We start from the raw sequence: 21877 nt of genomic DNA on the forward strand, positions 1-21877 counted from the left end.
TAGGGGCGCCTGGGTGGCTCAGTGGGTTAAGTCGCTGCCTTCAGCTCAGGTCAGGATCTCAGGGTCCTGGGATCGAGTCCCACATCGGGCTCTCTGCTCAGCAGGGAGCCTGCTTCCCTTCCTCTCTCTCTGCCTACCTCTCTGCCTACTTGTGATCTCTCTCTGTCAAATAAATAAATAAATCTTAAAAAAAAAAAAAAAGAAAGCAATACAATAAAAAATTCATCCGGTTGCGCATATAACTTAATAGCAGACTCCTATGAGAGGAACACTGCCATTTCTTTTAGTCAGAATCAGCAGCTATTCTTCTCATTGTGAAGAGTCCAAACACATTCATGAGACACTTCTTTCATGAGAGATTTCTGTATGTTTATAAGCACTGCATTGAATTCTTCCTTCCTCCCAGATTTATGCCTCTCTTCTGGTGTTTACAACATCTATTAATTACCCTGCTACCCTATCATTTCCCAAATTCAAAACTTCAGAGTATTCTAGGTCTTCTCCCTCCCAGGTGCCATGCATTCAGGCTGTGAACAGTTCACGTTTTTTATACAGTAATGCGCTCTGCACATATTCCTGCTAATGAGCTCAGCAAAATACCTACCCCAATCCCATCACTGAAAAGGAAGAAACAGAGACCCAGAGAGGTGGACTTGCTTAAAGTTACAGAGAAATCCCCGAAACAACTATGACCCAAAATCCTGATTTGTTGTTCCTTGGATCATCTGTTTTTCCACTCTCCAGCTGTTTCTGTTAATTTTACCTTCACAACAAGTTTCACATTTGTCCCCTCTGTTTCACCTTCCTCTTCCTCAGATCTGGCTCTTACCACTCTGTTAATACTGTCCTAACTGGTATCTCTAATTTCATTCTTTGCAGTCTTGCTCTATAACTACTGCTAGCTTCATGCCTCTGAGATACGTTTCTTCTCATACCCAACCCTCTCCTCCAAAGTTTCAAAGACTGTTCTTACAAAACTGTGTCTAAAGGACTTAGTGTTATAATCTACATGTGTCCACCCAAAATTTATATGTTGAAATTCTAAACCCCAAAGTTGGTGATATTAGGGGGTAGGGCCTTTGGGACATGGAGCCCTCATGAACAGGATCAGTGTTCTTTTAAGAGATACCCAGAGAGATGGCTCACAACACAGCAAGAAGTCACCGGTTGTGGCCCAGGAGGAGGGCCCTCACCAGAGTGTAACCATGCTGACACAGTGATCTTGGACTTTCTAGCCCCCAAAACTGCGAGAAATACCTTTCTGTTATTTGGGGCTCCTTCAGTCTTTGGTATTTTGTTATTGTGGCCCAAATGGACTAAGACACTTAGTTTGGCATTTGTAGTTTGCTGTGACCTACCCAAATCAAATTCCTGCTCACGTATGCACTCATTCATTCAGTCATTCAACAGATATTTACTGAGTTCCTATAGTATACCAGACATTTTGTCAGATAATGCCAAAATGAGTAAGACTCAGTCTGGTCATTTTCATTCAGAAGCTCATTATCTAATAGTTTTCCTTAATTTTACATAAAAGCAAAAATGTTCTACAGGGAGAAATCTGATTGTATTACAGGGGTCTTGTCAGAAAAAAAGAAACATGTAGGACAAATATTTACATGATAAACACTTAATGCCTGATTTACATAGGATGGAATCAGCTTCAAATGGTATATCAGTGATCTTTGAATTACTTAACTATTCACTCAAGTTCAAGAAAGTGCCTTTTATTTCTTATGGTATTGATAAACCCCACAGATCTACTAAACATCTTTTAAATAAAAAGAGAGATTAAATGTTATTATTTTAGCAATATCTTACCAGGAACTAGAAGGTTGTCTGTGTTTCTTTGGGACCGGCCTATCAGGACAGTGGTCAGATTCACTGTTGGTTTTTTAAGTGAACTGGGTTTCTTCAGCACTGGTTTTATTTGCTTCTGAGACTTGGCAACATTGGCAAGACCACCAGACAGTGTTTGATTTATATACCAAGTTAAATTAGATATGGCGATTTGAGATTTTATTTCAATTACTGATTCCACGAATTCTGTCAGGCCTTTCTGAAGAAGCTGAAGATCAGGTTGTGAACTTTCTATCTCCTTAGGTATGCTTGCATTCAGTTCTGAGATACGTGTAGAAGCATTATGACACATGAGTAAGACTTCAGACAGAGTTTTGTTAAGTGCAGTGAGGTGAACCGAGAGGTGAATGGATTTTGCTTCTAACGCCTTAAATCTGGAAGTCAGTACCTGCAGTTGAAGAGCCTGGTCTCTTTCATTTGTGGTCACACTGCCTTTTTTTAGTGAAACATAATAAGGTATGAGTGTCTTGGCCACTTTAGTCTCAATACCTTGCAACCTAGTTTCAAAATTTTTGGAAATATTTGTGGCTGAAAGCATTTTTTCCTCCAAGTGACTCATATTTTGCTGGTATTTTATCACTTGGGAGGTGGTTTCATTGAACATTTGATAAATCTTTTGAAAGCTGGACTGACTTAGGTTTTCCTCGTTAGGCATATTTGCAAGGACCTTGGCAACTTGCAAAACAAAGTTGTATCTCTGATCGTCATTGACCAACATCTGAATGGAATCATTCAAGTGTTGGAATTGAGAAATAAATGTCAAAATGGTTTCCATATTTTGGGTACATTGATGATGGACTTCGGGATTATACTTTATTGAATTTAAAGCCTCTTTTAGCATGTAGTTATCCTGAATGAAATCAATGGCATTATTTATAATAATCATTGTCTTATTTAGGCCATCTTCCATTTCTGAGGCATATTCATTGATACGCCTGTCCAAGGCATCACTACGACTCTGTACTTCATTCTTAAGTGAGTTGTGTCTTTTTGAAAGTTCTTTGATAAGAATATTTAGACTGTTGACAGCACTTATCAGGTTTTCCACTTTCTTCCTTGTAGCTATTGCTTCCTTTGGTGGTTCTTGCACCACTGTCTCTCTAAAAGGTGTTGCCTGCTCAAGCAAGGGTTGAAGGATCTCCATATCATAAGTCAAATCATTTAGCTGCTCATTCATTTTATCCATCTTATTGTCCATTGGAAAGAGGACTTCAGCCAGTGTTTGGTTTAAAACTTGTAAATTCTCTTCTGTGTCCTTAATTTGAAATTTAAAATCATTTCTGCACTTAGATAACATGTCTTCGCATTCACCCCTAATAGACTCCTTCTCCATCTCCAAAGCAATGGTGAGATTGTTAATCTTGCTGTCTTGGATGTGCAAATCATCAAACATGTGCAGCATCATCAAACCCTGCTTCTTTATGTTCTCTTGTAGAGCAGACATGTACTCAGTGACATTACTGTGAACTGACTCAGCAGTTGGAACTCCCTTCTGACCTGATACTTGTTCCATTGATAAAAGCTGCTTGTGTACTTCCTTCATTTTAGACAGAGTCTTGTTGAGGGATTCATAATACAAAATGTTCCGTGAATGTTCCTGTTCTAAAGCACCTTCTAAGTGAGCTTGCTTTGCTTCTAGTTCTTTAATAGGCTTCTCACAAGTGACAGTAATTTCTTGCCTTATATTCACAATGCGATTTTTTAGATCTAGTACATCAGTCAAAGTGGGCCTGTTTTCTTGCATTAAAACAGACTTTTGCTGGACTGCTATTAAAACCACAGATTCATTAACCTGTCGAATTATTTGTCTGGTGTTTTCAAGGTCCTCTGATAAGCTTGATACAGTCTTAAAGAGCTGTGCTATTGTCTCTTGCATGTCATTTTGAAATATTTTAAATTGCTCTCTTACTATGTTCTTTACCAGATCATTAATGCTTTTGGATTTTAGGCCTAGAGAAAAAATATTAAACAACAATAAATGATATATGATTTTAATTAGGTAAACTTCAGATATCTCTAAAATGATAAAAAATTTGAGCTAAGCACCACTAACATGTAATAATAAAAATATTTCTTCACTACACTTACTTATGAAATTCCAAAAATTACTACAGTTCATAGAAGGTGAAAGCCTTCTTAACTGGTAAGTCTGAGGAGAAAAATCAATTGTGGTGTAGAACATATCACAGTCATAAACAAAAGACATGAAGGAACTGCCACTGATTTCAGTTAATAGATCCTCATATGTTATGATTCTAAACCTAGTCTTACTCTGGTATGAAAATAAATGGCTTTGGGTTCTCTGGCTCAGTAAATAATACCTGGTGTTATCTCATGACTATGCTATTAGGCTGCTAGTAATTAGGTTTCAGGGCTTGTGCTTTGAGCTCATAAAAACGAATAAATTGACTGCAGAGAAGAAATTTAATGAAATTCCCAAATAAGGAAAATTATGAAGTAATAGTCACAAGATTCGACAATAGTTTATATCAGCAATAAAATAATAATGAGAGGTTTGGGGATCACAAAACAAAGACAAATGAAAATAAGAATTCAAGATATATATTGGCTAACATAATATGACATTAATAATAAAATAAATAAAGTTTATAAAAATAAGAGGAAACTTGCTGCTAATGAAACATATATTAGTATTTCCAGTATTAGAAAGCATGGACTGATCAAAAGTCAGAATTATGGACAGTTCTAAAAGTAGTATTAAAAAAAAAAAAAAGGAAAAGGATCCAGAAGAACTCAAGACTCAGAGCTATTCAGAAGAGGAAATTAATATTTAAAAATAGAAAAAAAAAACGTACCAAACCTGTTACATGCAAAAACAGAAAATGGGAAAAAATAAAACATATGCTTGAGGTGTATTTATATTGCATAGCTATGAAGCATCTATAAATGGAAGATATTTCCACTCAAATCCAAATGGTAACTAATGACTGTAATGTAAAATGTGGCCAATGTCCTACAAAGCATTTTGAACAGGAAGGTCTGCACAACTGTGAAATGACTTATGGCTGTCGTAAGACTTATTTAAGAAAGATCATTGTAGAATAAAAATATATAGTTTCTACATGTCTCTATTTCATAAGCACGTTTTAAAGAGTATCTGAGACCCATGAGAGATTTACATAAAAAGTATGTGAAAGATCAATTATAGCAAATAGAATGATGTACTGCTTGAGCATCTTGATATTAATCTGGTACAAAGACAAAGCTGTAAATATTGTTTACATGAATAAAGACTTCCCTGGAAATCTTATACTCTATAGTTCAATATTGCTGATTGATCTTTAGGGAACAGTATTTCCAGAGTAAAAAAAAAAAAAAAAAAAAAAATATATATATATATATATATATATATATATATATATATATTTTACATTTCTAAGCATAGTGAAGACTGAAATATATTTAACAGGCTAAATAATATAAGTAAGTGAAAATCAATCTGTATATAATGGAAAAAATAATAGTAGAAATGTTAAGTATGGGAACAATAATGACCACCAAAATACTAAGGAAAAGCTACATTAATTAGAAAGTTTAAGCAGTCACAATTAAGATAAATTATACTGAATTAGTCCTAGCTTTTATATGTGATACCAAGAATAATCACACCGCAGGTTTTTAAAGTATTTTTATTTTCTAAATTTTACTTAGCATTTAACTGGTTACTCATTTGCACAACAAATCGTCACTGAGTGTATTTTATATGTTACCCAGAAAGCAAAATTTGGAAAACTAGACTTCGAATACTTAAAAATAGAATATGTTAGCTTCACTGGGTATAAGGTGCTACTCAATAACAAATTTCTTTTTTTTTATTGCACTTCCTACAAGATCATTTAGTCATTTCCTGTTAGTTAAAATTGTCTTAAATTTTCATGACAACTTGATGAAATACAATAAAATATTTAAGGTTAGGGATCAGACCTTTTTGGAATTTATATAATTTTGGCCTTAAAATATTTTTCAAGATTGAAAAGGTAAACTAAAACTTAAGAATAATTGAATTAATTCATTGTGGCAACAAAAATAGCTGTTTAAATTCATCCAACAAAAAGAATGTGATCTGGGGCATGTGGGTAGCTCATGCAGTTAAGTGTCTCTTAGTTTTGGCTGGGGTTAGGATCTGAGGGTTATGAGATTGGCCCAGTATTGGGCTTCGTGGTCAGTACAGAGTCTGCTTGAAATTCTCTCTCTCTCTCTCTCCTTCTGTCCCTTACCCCCCCCCCAACTTTGCATGAGCAAGCATGTTATAAATAAATAAATAAATAAATAAAATTTTTATTTTTATTTTTTTAAGATTTTCTTTATTTATTTGAGAAAGAGAGTGAGAGAGAGCATGAGAGGGGAGAAGGTTAGAGGAAGAAGCAGACTCCCTGTGGAGCTGGGATCCTGATGTGGGACTCGATTGTGGGACTTTAGGATCTTGACCTGAGTCAAACCCAGACGCCCAAATAAATAAAATTTTTAAAGAAAAAACACTATGACCGAAAAGTGAGAATAAGGGTGCCTGGGTTGCTCAGTGGTTTAAGCCTCTGCCTTCGGCTCAGGTCATGATCTCAAGGGTCCTGGGATGGAGCCCCGCATTGGGCTCTCTGCTCAGCGGGGAGCCTGCTTCCCCCTCTCTCTCTCTGCCTGTCTCTCCGTCTACTTGTGATTTCTCTCTATCAAATAAATAAAATCTTTAAAAAAAATGAAAGTGAGAATAAGAATGACAGGTAAAAACACTGTAAATAGGTAAAATTTATTTCAGAGTCGTTAATCAAAGTAACTAGGAAAAAAGTAAATAGTGAAAATAGAAATTAGGAGGTGCTTCAGTTATCATATTTTAAATTTTTTAAAATATTTTATTTATTTATTTGACATAGAGAGAGATCACAAGTAGGCAGAGCAGCAGGCAGAGAGAGGGGGGAAGCAGGTTCCCCGCTGAGCAGAGAGCCCGATGTGGGGCTTGATCCCAGGACCCTGAGTTCATGACCTGAGCTGAAGGCAGAGGCTTAACCCACTGAGCCACCCAGGTGCCCCTATCATATTTTAAATCTTTAATGGAAAAATACACTGGGTATGGGATAAAATCACAGCCATGTCTGAAAAGAAATCAAACAGACTATTAGCTTTAAAAACAGATTATTGTTTCTGGAAAAGGGGTTTTTCACATAACATTTCTATAATTTGTTGCTAAAAAATTGTGCAAGATCTGATTTTGCAAAAACATATCAAAGTGCTTTATGTCAATATCTGTATGGCCTATGCATAACATTCAGGTATCTCTTATGGAACTGGGATGTAGAGTAAGCAAGAGAAGGGGCTGTGGTTTTGTTAGGCAAGTACAGTACTGTGGGGTGAATTTAGTTTTTGTTTCCTGAATGAACGTTCATTAACTACGAGCTCTCTAGTTTTCATAATTGATTATGCTTAGCACACAACTAACACCTCACATTGAGGGGAGAATTTTGTTGTTGTTGCTGTTATGAGTGTATGCTTTTTTCCTGTGTCACTGCCAGAATCTTTGTTAGTAGTTTCACAAAAAGCTGTTGACAGGTCTAATTCTCTCTAATTCTCTTTGGTAATGATAACCGAATTTTGCTAAACAAATTTCATTATGGTGGTTATAATCAATTATATACTGTTCTATTTGACTTCTTTCTCATGTTATTGCTTCAGGGAAAATATATTCCTTTCTCATGCTTGCCATTGGTAAGTTTGGTCATAGGGACATGCCAGAAGTGTAGGGCAGGGTCTTTCCTTCAGGAGCTTAACAATACCAATTATCTACATAATTAAAAAAAAAAAGTCATGGTGCTGCCATACTGGTAGATGATACAAAACGTCCACCTTATCTTTTACCTGTGAACCGCAGGTGAAAAATAAAGAAAAAAATAATGTGATAGATATGGGATTATACAATAAGTGTATTTTTACGTGTAAAACAAAGTGAAAGGGATCACTAATCCTAAAATTGGGAAACATGCAATTAACCCAGAGAACTGAGCGATTCCTAGTGACCAAATTACCTGCCTAGAAAATCCATGCCCTCCTTGAAACCATTTGCCTAATTAATTCCTCCTGATCTATAGCTTATTAGTTGAGATGGCTTCTTTTTTGTAGAAAGAAGCCCTTAGATTGGATTTGTTGAAACCATCAGGTGGTCCCATGGTACCCTGTATATAACACTACCACAGCAATTGCTCGCTATCTACAGATCCCTGTGGTAGGTAGAATAACGCTGCTCCACTCAAGATACACACCCTAATTTCCTGAACCTGTGACTATGTTACCCTCCTGGCAAAAGGACCTTGGCGGATGTGATTAAGGTTAAATACCCTGAGAGGAGGAAATTATCCTGGATTATTCAGGTCAGTCCAATGTAATCACTGAGTCCTTAAACGAGAAAAAGGAAGGTAGAAGAGTTGGGTTTGAGACCTACCATGAGGACCCAACAGTGTTGCTGGTTTTCGAAGATGGAGGAAAAAGGCCATGAGCCAAGAAGTGCAGTGGCCTCAGGAAGCTGTGAAAGAGCCTCAGTTTATAGCTATAAGAAAAGAGGACCACAGTCCCACGACTGCAAGAAAATGAATTTTGACAACAACTGGAATTAACAGGAAATTGATTATCCAGTACAACCTTCAGAAAGGAATACAGCCTGCTGTTTTAAGAGCACAAAAGTTGAGCAAAGCTGATTCATATTTATGAGGAAATTATTATTTCTGTTACCTGAGATGTCTGAGGATATATTTTATTGATTATACCCTATAAACTAAATAATTTCTGTGATAACAGCACACTTTAGATTTATCCTCAGTATCTTCATCAATATTATTGAGACAACCATATATTTGTGCCTTGATAATCCCTTTTTTTTAAAAAGATTTTATTTATTTATTTTTCAGAGAGAGAGAGAGAGCGCACAGGCAGGCAGAGGCAGAGGGAGAGGCAGGCCGACGTGGCCAATGTGGAGCCGGATGTAGGACTCTATCCCTGGACTCTGGGATCATGATCCGAGCTAAAGGCAGCCCCTTAACCAACTGAGCCATCCAGGTGTCCCTTGATAATCCTTTCTTAACTCATCTTTATCTTGAACTGGAGACCATGATGGAAGTAAACTAAGTACAGCTCATTTTAACTAAAAAGAAATACAAGTTACTCTTTAACTAGTACTTAATGAAAATAAATCAGATGAAACATTGAGTAAAAGATTTGACAATTCAGAAAAAAAATTAGATATTTCAAATAATAATTTACAAATATCTTATTCCAAAAATATAGTCTTAGACTTTTATACTACTCAATCTAAAGTGAAGATTCTAAAATGATATGAGAAAAGATAAATGAGTCATTTACCTTTTGTCTTAACTGAATGAATATTTTACTTTACTTTTACCTTTTAGAAAAGATTGAAATTCTCTGTTTTTATCTTCATTGATTTTCCCCTCTAGGGAGGAGTATGTGTTTCTTACATCACTCACAGCTGAAGAAATATTGTCAATCTTCTTCTGAAGAAGTGTCAGTTTCATTGCCTGGTAGTTCATCTGCTCGGTCATCTTTTGTGTCACTGCTGCATGGAAAAGAAAAGAATATGTGTGTATGTATATATATATATACTATTCAAATATATTATTCAAATATCATGACAGGCTTAAAGGTATTTCAAATAAATCATGTTTGTACTCTCTATTTGAAAATATGGACTACTATATATTTACTCAGCAAATGACAGCCTGAATTTTACATTAAGGGTGAAAATTTATAATATATAATAATATATTTATATAATAGTTCATACAATATAATAAATATATAGGTATATATAATATTATAATAAATATAATTGATAAATAATAAATATATAAATAAATGATATATATATAAAAAGACATATATATTTATAATAGATTTCTAAAATGTTTTAACTTTGCTCAGAATCTTCAGTCCTTTTTTTTTTTTTTTTAACTTTAAAGTGTTATTGTTGCATTCTTAAGAGATGAAGAAACTAAGGGACAGAAAACCATGGTAAGGGATGCCTGGGTGGCTCAGTTGGTTGGACAACTGCCTTCGGCTCAGGTCATGATCCCAGAGTCCTGGGATCGAGGCCCGCATCGGGTTCCCAACTGCCTTCGGCTCAGGTCATGATCCCAGAGTCCTGGGATCGAGTCCCGCATCGGGTTCCCAGTTCCATGCTTCTCCCTCTGATCTTCTCCTCACTCATGCTCTCTCTCACTGTCTCTCTCTCAAATAAATAAATAAAATCTTAAAAAAAAAAAAGAAAATAAAGAAAACCAAGGTAACTGGTTTGAGGATGCAGAGCTGCTACCTCATCTTCTGCTTTCAAATCCAATGTTACAGAATTAAATATGTGTGGCTCTATATATGTGTGTAGTCATAACTATAGTCTGAAGATTTTATTCTTTACTGAGGTGTTCTTTAGTGAGTGATAAAGATTCAGATTTAGTCTGAATCATTTAACATAGCAATGATACTTCCCCTGCTTTTTTGCATGCACGTCAGTAATTCAAGGAGGATTTTATACTATTTTATGAATATACGGAATTCCAATCCCTTAAAAAAAAATGCACAATTTCTAGGATATATTCACCTTTATTCCCCCTAAGTCCCATTTCTCAATTTGAGTGTCTTATTTAGTAGGACTAAATGTTTTTAAGAAATAAAGTCAGGCCTAAAAGAAATGGTAAAATACTTATAATTAGAACAATGAGAAAAATATGTGGCTTGCCAACTTTGGATCAACATGAAGTTCTTGTTGATTCTAAGCCACAGTTCTTTTCCCTAGTCAGTGATCCACACATCCTTGGAGATCTCTCCTCAGTCAGTGGAAGGGAGCCTTCTTAGCTCCTTCAAAGGATCATGTCACTCCTTCCACCTCAAAATTCTTCCATGATTGCCCTTTTTGAAGTACAAAAGCTTGACCTTACTGTGGCAACCTGTGATTTCCTTACAATTAGGATAACAGCATTTTTAATCATCTCCTGTGTTTGCACACAGAGCTTCACAATCATACATGATCCCTCAAGGCTGGGAACCTTCAACTCCTCCAAGGTTTCTCCCAACAGGGCGCACCAGTAGAAAAGGATTGAAGGGTATGCTGAATGTGTCCCCATCAAGCATTTGACAGTCAAGTGTTTTCTTGTTTGGAAGTTGTTATAGTGTCGACGATAATTGGATTAGGGATGTTAGCAATTACAATCTGCGACCTGGGTCACCGCAGTCTTGCCGTTGCGGCTGCTCAGGGGTCTCTCTGCCAACAGCGGTGTGACTCTCAGCCTGGTTGCTGTGTATCAGGTGCTGCTGTTCCTGGGCTAGACGAACACAAAAAGAGAAAAGAGAGTTAAGCCTTGGGACAGCCTCATTTCTTCCAGTCCTTCAGGGACATCGCTGCCATTCGTTTTCCCTGTCCAGAAGCATGACAGTCTGCCAGGATTGCAGAAAGAGCTGCTCTGTCCCAATCAGGAGGGCAATGTGCTACTACCTTGTGTTGGAAGTCCAGGACTCTAATTCCGTTTGGAAAAAATAAAATTATTCAGGCCTGCTTTTAGGCGAGAATGGATGGTAGCATGTGGCAGCTGTGCAAACTGGAGGACATGGACTACCCGCATCACCAAGGGGACTTGAAAATCAGCTGTGTTAAAGTCTACTGTGGCTCTGTAAGTGGACTGCCACAAAGACTGCTTGTTTAACAATGCGGTTTCCTGCTGGATTTCCTCCTTGGAAATAAGGGAGAGCTACAGGTTCCTGACTGAAAGAGTATCTGCTTAACTAAATGAGTTGTTCCCAGATTTTTAGGAAAAACCTAGACTCAAAACACAAGGACCACCAGTAAAAGTAAACTATTACATGGCAAGTCGTAAGGGGATCAACCGGTAAAATCAGGGAAATTTCAGAAAAATAGAAATTCTTATAAAACAAGTCTACTCTGTTAAAGAATTGATTCCCCTTTCCCATGAATCAAATTAATATTTAGATGGAAATATAGTTTTTCATTGGAGAAAACAATTTAGAGTGAAAATTATTAAAAACATTGAACACATCAAGTAAGGCAGGCCTGTAATTTGCAGACTTTTAATAAATAAACGTATTCATTATTGAGAAAATAATTATATGAGAAAATAAGCGTTTGGTGTCTAACTGTGCTTCTTCCATGTGAAATTATGTACCAATGAAACTTTCCCTCTAGCCCATGTTAATTAAGCTCCCTAAGGCATATGTGACTGTGACAGTAATACTAAAGGATTTCTACTCCATAGAAAGAATAATATATTTAGTATTAATGTGAGTTAGTCTCTATTGTTAGATTGAATTTTGCATTGCTTTTCTTTAGGGCATTGAGCTAAACTAACGAATTTCCATTCATTTTCATTTTGTTTTGATATTGTTTCTTTTTTTTCTCTCCACTGTATTACGGAAAGTCCTATATAATTATTGATATATTTGGAAGAAAACAATCTGCAGCTTGGGGAAATTATACTTATTTTAGGGCTGCAAAAGTGGCAAAAAGTGTTAAATTTCCCTTAGGTCCTAGTAATAAGGTTCCTTTAGGCTAAATACAAACTAATTCATATAAATATATCTATTAAATAATTGCATAGATTTTATCAAGTTTCCTCTTTAGATGATGTAGAAAGCATTTTTCTAACAGCTAAAATCTAAGCATATGGAAGAGAGTAACTAGAAAGTGAAGTGATGTTTCTCAAACTAGCATTCCTATATCAGCAGTATCAGTATCACCTGGAAACTTTTCTTTTATGGGTAGTATTTTTTTTTTTTTTTGACCACTTGCAAACTTTTGAAAATACAACTTCTAGACCCCATCTCAGACCTTCTAACTTAGAAAAGTATGGGAATGCCTGGGTAGCTCAGTCATTAACTGTCTGCCTTTGGCTCTGGTCATGATCCCAGGGTCCTGGGACAGAGCTTGTGTTCCCTCTCTCACTGTGTCTCTCTCTGCCAAACAAACAAATAAAATCTTTAAAAAATAAAAAAGTCTGGAGTGGGACAGTAATGCATGTTTTAACAAGCTTTTCTGATGTTTCCAATGCACACTGAAGTTTGAGAATCACCGGAATAAAGCATCAAAATAAATCTTCCCTAGCAACTACCTATCTCACAGCCTTCCCTAGTTCTCTTAGTAGTGGGAGAGGGTTCAGGATATGAGCAAGTATTTATAGCAAAGGGAACATGTGATGTTCATCAACAGGATGAACAAATGATGTTTACATTTTCTTACTGCTTACCTTTTTCATCAAATCACAGGAAAACAAAACCAAAAAATCATAGGAAAACAAAAAAAGCTGGTGCATTTAAAGGCATTTCAATAACATGGCAGACAGAGGGTACTTTGTAAGAAATGTGTGATTATAGTAACAACAAAATTATATTGTTTTGTGGCAACAAACAAGTTACAATTCCAATTTCCTTTTCTATCTGTTATCAACTTTAAACACATTGTTTTTTTTTTTTTTTTCTTCCTCTTTAATGATTTTTCATCACGGTTGAGAAACAAAAGCACCTGTGAGTTCTGAAACACCGAAAGTGTCATTGCCTTTTCCATGATCTCACCCAGAGATTCTGATTCCAAAGATCTGTTCTGGGAACTGAGCATGTGCATATATATATATATATATATATATATATATATATATATATATATATATACACACACACACATACATATATGTATTTATATATTTTATTATATATTTTTTATATTATATACATATAATTTTAAACTCTACAAGTGATTTTTGATGTATGACCTTAGTTAAGATGTACTGATTTAGAAAAAATTGTGAAAAATTCTAATTCTAATGTTTCATTGTTACAAGGCATAAAATCCCAAATATTTTCATATTAAAGTTTTAATCCAGAATTTGATCTTCATGGACTTTTAAATAACCACACTTGCCTGTTGATGATAATAAGAACATATGTTAAAGACATGATCTATTTAAACTCTAATAAATGACAAACTTGAGTCTCCTATCATCCCAAAGAGAAGTGGGCCTTTATAAGGAGGAGGTAATTTTGATAAACATAATTAAATAATTTATAATAAATTATTAAAAACACTAGAAAAGAGATAAAAGCTTAAATTTTAGAAGCACTTCTTATGAGTGTGATTTTTTTGTAAAAAGAAAAACCATAGAAATTTTATCAATAATAGGGATACCTGGGTGGTTCAGTAAGTACCCAACTCTTGATTTCAGTTCAGGTCAAGATCGTAAGATGAAGCCTTGCATCCAGCTTTGCGCTGAGCATGGAGCCTGCTTAAGATTCTCTCTCTCCTTCTCCCTCTGCCCCTCCCTCTACCTCTCTCTCTCTCTTAAAAAAATCATTCTGGAGCATTTTTGATATGAAAACATTAAACTGATATAAAAATCAATTAAATATAAAACAATGTGTATTTCTGAAATGAAAATCAATTCAATTTTATTTTCAATAAAAATTAGTGGATTTTTATAAGCTATGTAAACTTTGACTCAAATAATGTTCTAAACTTTTTTCTTTTTTTAAATTTTATTTTATTTGACAGAGATCACAAGTAGGCAGAGAGGCAGGTAGAGAGAGAGAGGGAAGCAGGCTCCCTGCCAAGCAGAGAGCCCAATGCGGGGCTCGATCCCAGGACCCTGGGATCATGACTGAGCAGAAGGCAGAGGCTTCAACCCACTGAGCCACCCAGGCACCCCTAAACTTTTTTCATTTAAAATTGAAACAGTAGATTTGTTTTTCATAATGACAATCAATTTCCATTAAAGTTCATTTGAAATCAAGAGGAAAATGTTAAAGAACTTTATGAAATTAATCTCATGAAATAAGATTAGAAACAAAAATTTTCAAGTAAAGCAACATTTTTGAAATAGTAAAAAAATTGAACAAATACTTTATCAAATAGTGTTAATAAAAATCAATAAAGGAAAATGTTTATGAAATAAAATTAGAATTTTAACGTCATATAATTTAAATAATAAATCATTTTTTAGAAAAGAAAATGTTATAGAACTTACCTAATATAATTCCTATATAGGAATATCATTACTAGTGTTTTATATTTAACATTCAGAAAATAAGCCATGTTTTTAAAAAGTGGAGAACTGCTTTACAGAAATGACATTCTTTTTTTTTTTTTTTTAAAGATTTTATTTATTTATTTGAGAGAGAGGGAGTAGAGCATGGGTAGGGAAGGAGTAGAGAGAGAGGGAGAAAGAGAATCTCAAGCTGACTTCATGCTGAGCAGGTTCGGGTCTCGATCTCACAACCCCGGGATTATGACCAGAAATCAAGAGTCGGACACTTAGCCTACTGAGCCACCCAGGCACCCTCAGAAATAACATTCTAATAGAGATGTCAATTCTTTTTTAACCTAGGATTAGAAGACATTTCAGATATGAAAAATATATGTATTTCATTTGAAACAAATATTAATAAGCAATTACATGAGAAAACATCAATTTTTCTAATTGTATGAAAATAATATTTATACAACAGAACTAAAAAATACAATAAATATTTACATTCCTTGACTTATGGTGCCACAAATTTGGCCAAATGACATTTGCAAAGCTCTATGAATTAATTAAATAGGACATTCTACAATTTTCATGATTTAGTTTGTAATAAATATATTAAATGTTTAAAATGCACATAGTATTTAAGGGCTGGAAAAAAATTTGAATGCAGTCATTGTTAATTCAGTAAAGACTAACAGATAATTTGGTAGGATGGCACTATTATGTATGTTAATAGAAATGATCAACTTGCCGAGACTTGGTATCACCCATTGACTCTAAATCTGATGGAGAATTCTTTAAAGGAGTTGAGACAGTACTCTACATGAAATCATCTGTGTGACAGAAACATCATTTAGCTGGAATCATCCATGTAAAAAAAATGTCAAAAATTTTTATAAATTATTTTTAAAAACCCTTTAGAATCATTGACAAATGGAAGAGAAAACAAAACTATCAGAGAAAAAAAAAGAAAGTTCTTAAAAGGGACAAAGAATAATACATAGAAGTATCAAGTGAAAGTCTTCAGTTTTCTGCCTACTAATCTTCAGTAATTCTCCCCTCATTTTATGAAAACATAATATATGTGAAGAAAAATGAAATTTTCTCCTGACTGATTTGAAAGAAAATGGAATGGGGAAAATACCATAAATATTAAGTGACAAAAACTAATGTGATTGTGTGTGTGTACAGATTTAAAATTTTACATTTGCTCTTAGCTATAATTATTTTTTAATTTATTGTTTTAAGAGGAATCAGGTGAGGAAATTGTACTCCTAAGTGGAAGAAACAGCTATTTACATCACACAAAGATCCTTGAGAGCCAACTGTCATATGAATCTCTTTTTCTGGAATTCTTTGGATCGGGTCCCTGTCAAGGCTGTAAAAGCCTGAAATGCCTGTTTAACAAATTCAATAGTTTATGTTATCTTTTCCCAGCTCTATTTGTGGACTGGAGTTCAATACTTGTATTCATCCCAGTTTATTGCATGGGATTTAGCCGGTGGAGAAGTGCTGATAGGATCTCTTCACAGTGGAGTCAGTTACTCTCCTGTGATCAAATTCTTGGATGATCGATGCTCTTTTATTTTTTCATTTAACAATCTTTCTGTCTTCCCAAATGTATTCCCTACCACAAGAGCTACTACAAATTCTAGGTTTCCCAGGCAATCTTATCGTATCTTGCACTTCAGCACAGACCTTTGCTTTGTTCTCTAGAACGGATTTCTCAGTCCCTTTTTCTTGGATCTTTCTGAGACATGGGTGCTAGGACAGAAGGAATTTATTTAAGTCAAATAACTTTTAAAGATCTTCATGCACTTCAGATTTTTAGAAAATGCAATATATTTTAAAAATCAGATTATTATTATTTTTTTCTATTCCCTCAATACAATTCCTCTTTTTTGCTGCATGGAAACACTGTCCTTGGTGGATTAAGGACTTAGAGAAGCAAGGTCAGCAAGCGTCAAGAGCAACAATTTGTTTATTAGGTGCCCCTTCCTTCCTTTCTTCCTTCTGTCCCTTTCTTTCCTTTTTCCTCCTCCTATTCCTTCTCTTCTTCCTCCTCCTCCTTTTATTAGGCAGTATTAACTAATGAGGTTTTTTCTTTTTTTTTTTTCTTTTCCTTCCAGACCTTTGAGGCCTAAAGATGAAGCCATTAACAGTAACTCAGTAATGAGCAAGCTTGTTCTTAGAACCAAAAACCCTCCTGTGTGACAAGACCCTTTTCCTGCTGATCCTGCAATACCAGGTGAATGCTTACTTGATGATGGTCAGTACATATGTAAAGATTTACTGAGATTTGGTAGTCAAATCAAAAAAAGCAATTTGGTGCAACAAAGACTGAAGATACATGACTTTTTTTTTTTTTTTAAAGATTTTATTTATGTATTTGACAGAGAGATCACAAGTAGGCAGAGAGGCAGGCAGAGAGAGCTGTGGGTGGGGGTGGCTAGCAGGCTCCCTGCTGAGCAGAGAGCCTGGGGCTTGATCCCAGGACCCTGAAACTATAACCTGGGTCAAAGGCAGAGGCTTAACCCACTGAGCCACCCAGGTGCCCCTATATGGTGACTTTTGACTATATGTATCATAATTGAGCAAGATGCTTATGGGTGGTAATGTTCTTTCTTTCTTTCTTTCTTTTTTTTTTTTTAAGATTTTGTTTATTTATTTTGACAGACAGAAATCACAAGTAGGCAGAGAGGCAGGCAGAGAGAGAGGAGGAAGCAGGCTCCCTGCTGAGCAGAGAGCCCAATGCGGGACTCGATCCCAGGACCCTGGGATCATGACCTGAGCCGAAGAGGCTTTTTACCCACTGAGCCACCCAGGCGCCCCGGTAATGTTCTTTCTTAAAGGAGAAAGCATTTAATGCCACTGGAATGAATTAGATATGCAAATATATAAGAAATACAGGGACTTTTTTTTGTTTTAAATATTTATATCAATTGAAGTCATATTTTAAAACAATTTTACTGGAGAAGTCCCATATTTAAAATGCTATAATAGCTTATAAAATTTATTGAATTATTCCACATTTGTAAAATGAAACATTTTTATATATTCATAACATATGGCAGGATCAGTTTATTTCAACAATTGCATGATTGTATTTTCTGCATTCATAATATCTGTGATACATTTCATAAAACATAATTTTCTTATAGAGAGGATCTGAGTAAAGTTGACTGGAATTTTTTAAACAGATTTACAAAGAAACTTTTCTTTCCTCCTTTCTAATTGAACATTTTTTGAACTGAAATTCCTGTCTTTTGTGTCATTACAGCAAACCACAATTTCCTTGTTCTACTTCAGAACATTTTAGAGACATCTACTGGAAAAGCACATTATTGCAAATTTTATAAAATTGGTTTAAAAAGTATATTGTTGCTGACATTAAAAAAAATGTCTTGGAGTCCACATCACAAAATTAGGTCCTTTTCTGAAGATAAACTCTTTGATCCTCAAAAAGGTATACCAAATGTATACCAAATACATCAAAACTATTACTTTGCTGTTGAACATACTGCTTCTTCCTTTTTTTAACCAACAAATTCTATTCACTTAGACTTCTTAAAAAGTTGGTTTCCTCTTGATAGTATGACTAATATTTTAATAAGCTAATCTAGAACATTAACCAGAATTTTGATTATCTAAATTGTAGCAAAATGAACATGTATGAAGGGTCAGTAATATTACAAACAGCATATTGTAGAGTAAGACAACAGGATGAATTGCCTCATGGATTTTGAATTACAGTATCCTTAACAGATTGGAGATGGAGCTGTAGAGGAGTTGGGGGAAGAAAGAAAAAGAAACAGGTAGAGAAGTGGAAGAGGAGAAATAAAAGAGATTACAGTGGTTAACTGTTCTATTTTATTCCTGTTCTATCAATCTTCCCTGTATATTTAAAAAGACTACTCTACTGCAATCTAAGTGAAAAAGAAATTGTTACTTTGTATTATGACATTTATTTTATTTGTGGGGATGCAACTTTTGGGGAAAGTAGGGATTTGTAAAATGTATGTAGTGTTTTACAAATTTTCTACATATAAAATGATCTCCTGACACTGAAGTAATTATCACAGTAGCTACATGACCAGCTCAAACCCTTGAGGGTTCTGAAGAAGCTTAAAGAATGGATGGGCCACACTGATTATTCCTGTCATATTGGGGGCTGCTTGTCATATGAGACAGTGTGAAGAGTGTTGTCAAAGGAAACCTGACAATTTTCCCTTCCATGTAAGAATGAGAATATATAAAGTGTGATGGTTGTTGGGGGTGGGGGGGACTTGGACTGTAGGAAGGAGGAATCAGAAGGGGAAAATGTGTAAAGAAAGAACGAAAGAAAGGAAGGAAGGAAAAGAAGCCCAGGATAGATGAAATAATTGAAGACTGATTCAAGGGACAAAGACACAGTAGTTCTTGATACTACCAGTGCATCAACTGCACTAATAAAAAATTCAACAGCTTTTATGTATTGCAATAAAAGTGAAGAGTAGCATGGTCAGAATATAGTAGGGAGAAGTAAGGTGTTTTTTTTTTTTTTTTTTTTTTTTTGGGAATCACAGTGATATTGAGTTGATTATATGACATGACACAATGGGCATAGCTGCCATCAGAAAGTTATTCCTACCGCAGATTTCAATAGAAAGATGACTTTCACACAACAGCTTAATCAGCAGATGCTTGAATTATGAATAATTCTAATTATTGTACTGTGACAGAAGGTCATAGATATGTTCTGAAACATTGTTGTTAATGGGATTCAAGATGACGATCTGTAAATCTAATATTAAAAATATCCACAGGTTGCTTCCAAAAAGAACATGAGATGTCAGTAAATAATCAAAGCTAAACTGTTTGAATTTAATTTAAATATTTCATGTGATGCTTTGAAAAAAAAAAGGGGGGGTGACAACACATAGTAGATGTTCAAAACTGTCAACTAGCCTTGTTTCTTTTGTGTACATTTATGATGGAATTCTATGATTTTTCCTCATAGATGTTTATAGTCCACCTTAGTGATTAATAATTGATTAGTAGGTAAAAAGGACAAAGTATGAAGTAATGGCAGTTCATAATCAGCTGCAGCCTATGACATTCATTGACATAAAGATTTTGCTTCTTGCCACGCATCAACGTTCAGTTTCGTAGGTGCAACAGGGTGTGTAATGACATTCTAAATTTCTAGAAAGGTATTCTGTGAACAAACACTTGAATCTTTAAGAATAATAATGGAATTAATACTCCTAAGATCTTCTGCATGAAAGAAGAAAAATATAGAACTAGTCAGACTTAGAAATACAGTTCTAAATACTGTTCATAACTTTTATCATCTGCTATAAACAGATTATAAACAAATATGTTTTACCACTGGGAATAGAACTGTGCACCTCACATAAATTAGGAATCTTGTGAAAGCAGGATCATATTTGGACTTTTTTAGACTACGCTAAATTATCTTGTTTCTGAATACTATTGGCATAGATAAAATTTTATTTAAAAGTTTATTTTACCTGATTAAAAATGCAGTACATATTCATATTATACCCTGAAAATATATTAAATTTTTATGACATCTCTGAAATTCAGGCCAAACCCAGAACAAATAGCATTACAGTTGAATTTGCCTACAGATTCTACTGAATGGGCTAGAAAAACCATATATAACATCCTAACGGAACTGTAAGTTTCCTAGAGCTTTTGTACTACAACTTTCTTTTTTTAAATGTGAATCATAATGGTTTCTCCACACTTACATTAATTTTTAATCACAGTCTCTCACACTGCTGATTGAATTCCTCACAACTGCTAATGGTTTTTCTTGTAATATTCATTCGTTTAAAATATGTATGCTGATGCCATATCTTATTTTTCAAAGGAAACTTGTTTAAAGCCAAGAGCAACATAATAGCCACACAGATGTTAGGCCACAGCAGGTTACTATGTGTTTGATTAGCCTTGCCACCAGAAAATCCTTAAAATCACAGTTGATAAAATGGCTCTATTAGGATTTAAGAAGAAAAGCACAATTATTCATGCCACATTTGTATATTCTTTAAAACTGAATTTCATTCACATACATAATATTATTTTAAATAATTGAACTGGAACAAAACTAGAAGGTAGTTTATTTTCATATAGAATCACTTCTAATGATTATTTAAAATATAAAATTAGGATTTCTGATATTTTAATAAGGCATGTTTCCATAGCATATAGTTAAGAAAAAATGTGATAGATCTCCACTTACTCATCCTCTAAAACTAACATAACAATATAGGAATATATAAGATATCTCATTATGAGATTTGGGGTGCTAAACCAGCTACTAAGTTGGAAAGCTCTAGAGACGTAACAGTTTTAATGAGTTGGCTACATGTTCCTTAACTTTGATTCAAAAGGGAAAATACAACTCTTTTCTTCACTGGAATCAGTTGCTTATTCTCCAAAAGTTTTATGCTTCTAAATGTTATTAAAAATTACTATTAAAATATACCTTTTAGCTGACATTTTGCTCCACTGAATCCAGGACAACACTTCCATTCCAATGAGGTAACGATTTTATGTTGCATCCTGTAGACAGGATTTGATATCTTCTGAGATCTGGAGAGGAGAGCAATTATTTGTCTCACATTAAACATCAGTTGGGATAATTAAACTTTTGGAAACAATATCTAAAATATAAGGAACATTCAATAAATGTCATCTGTTATTATTATATTCTTCATCATCGATACTATTATCATTTTATATATATAATAATAATAATAATAATTATTATTATTATTTTTTTGAGAGAGAGAAAGACAGCACATGAGAGGTTAAAGTAGGGCAGGGGGAGAGGGAGAGAGAAAATCTTAAGCAGGCTCCATGCTCAGCACGGAACCAGTGTGGGGATCCATCTCATAACCTTGACTCCCGACCTAAGCTGAAATCAAGTCAGACGTTTAACCAACTGAGCCATCCTGATGCCCCTCATC

General features: G+C 34.7%; 1 protein-coding gene across 1 annotated transcript in view; it reads right to left on the reverse strand.

The window, feature by feature from the left end:
* The window catches only part of MMRN1 (multimerin 1), a 57549-nt gene that overhangs the window by 12917 nt on the left and 22755 nt on the right, over positions 1–21877 (reverse strand). The window contains exons 3-6 of the mRNA XM_059172789.1: positions 21394–21500; positions 11088–11192; positions 9260–9433; positions 1822–3810 (exon numbers count right to left, since the gene is read on the reverse strand). Coding sequence (XP_059028772.1) covers positions 1822–3810; positions 9260–9433; positions 11088–11192; positions 21394–21500 — 2375 coding nt within the window. The remainder of the gene's footprint in view (positions 1–1821; positions 3811–9259; positions 9434–11087; positions 11193–21393; positions 21501–21877) is intronic.

Source organism: Mustela lutreola, chromosome 1 (assembly GCF_030435805.1).
Source record: "Mustela lutreola isolate mMusLut2 chromosome 1, mMusLut2.pri, whole genome shotgun sequence".
Classification (NCBI taxonomy): Eukaryota; Metazoa; Chordata; class Mammalia; order Carnivora; family Mustelidae; genus Mustela; species Mustela lutreola.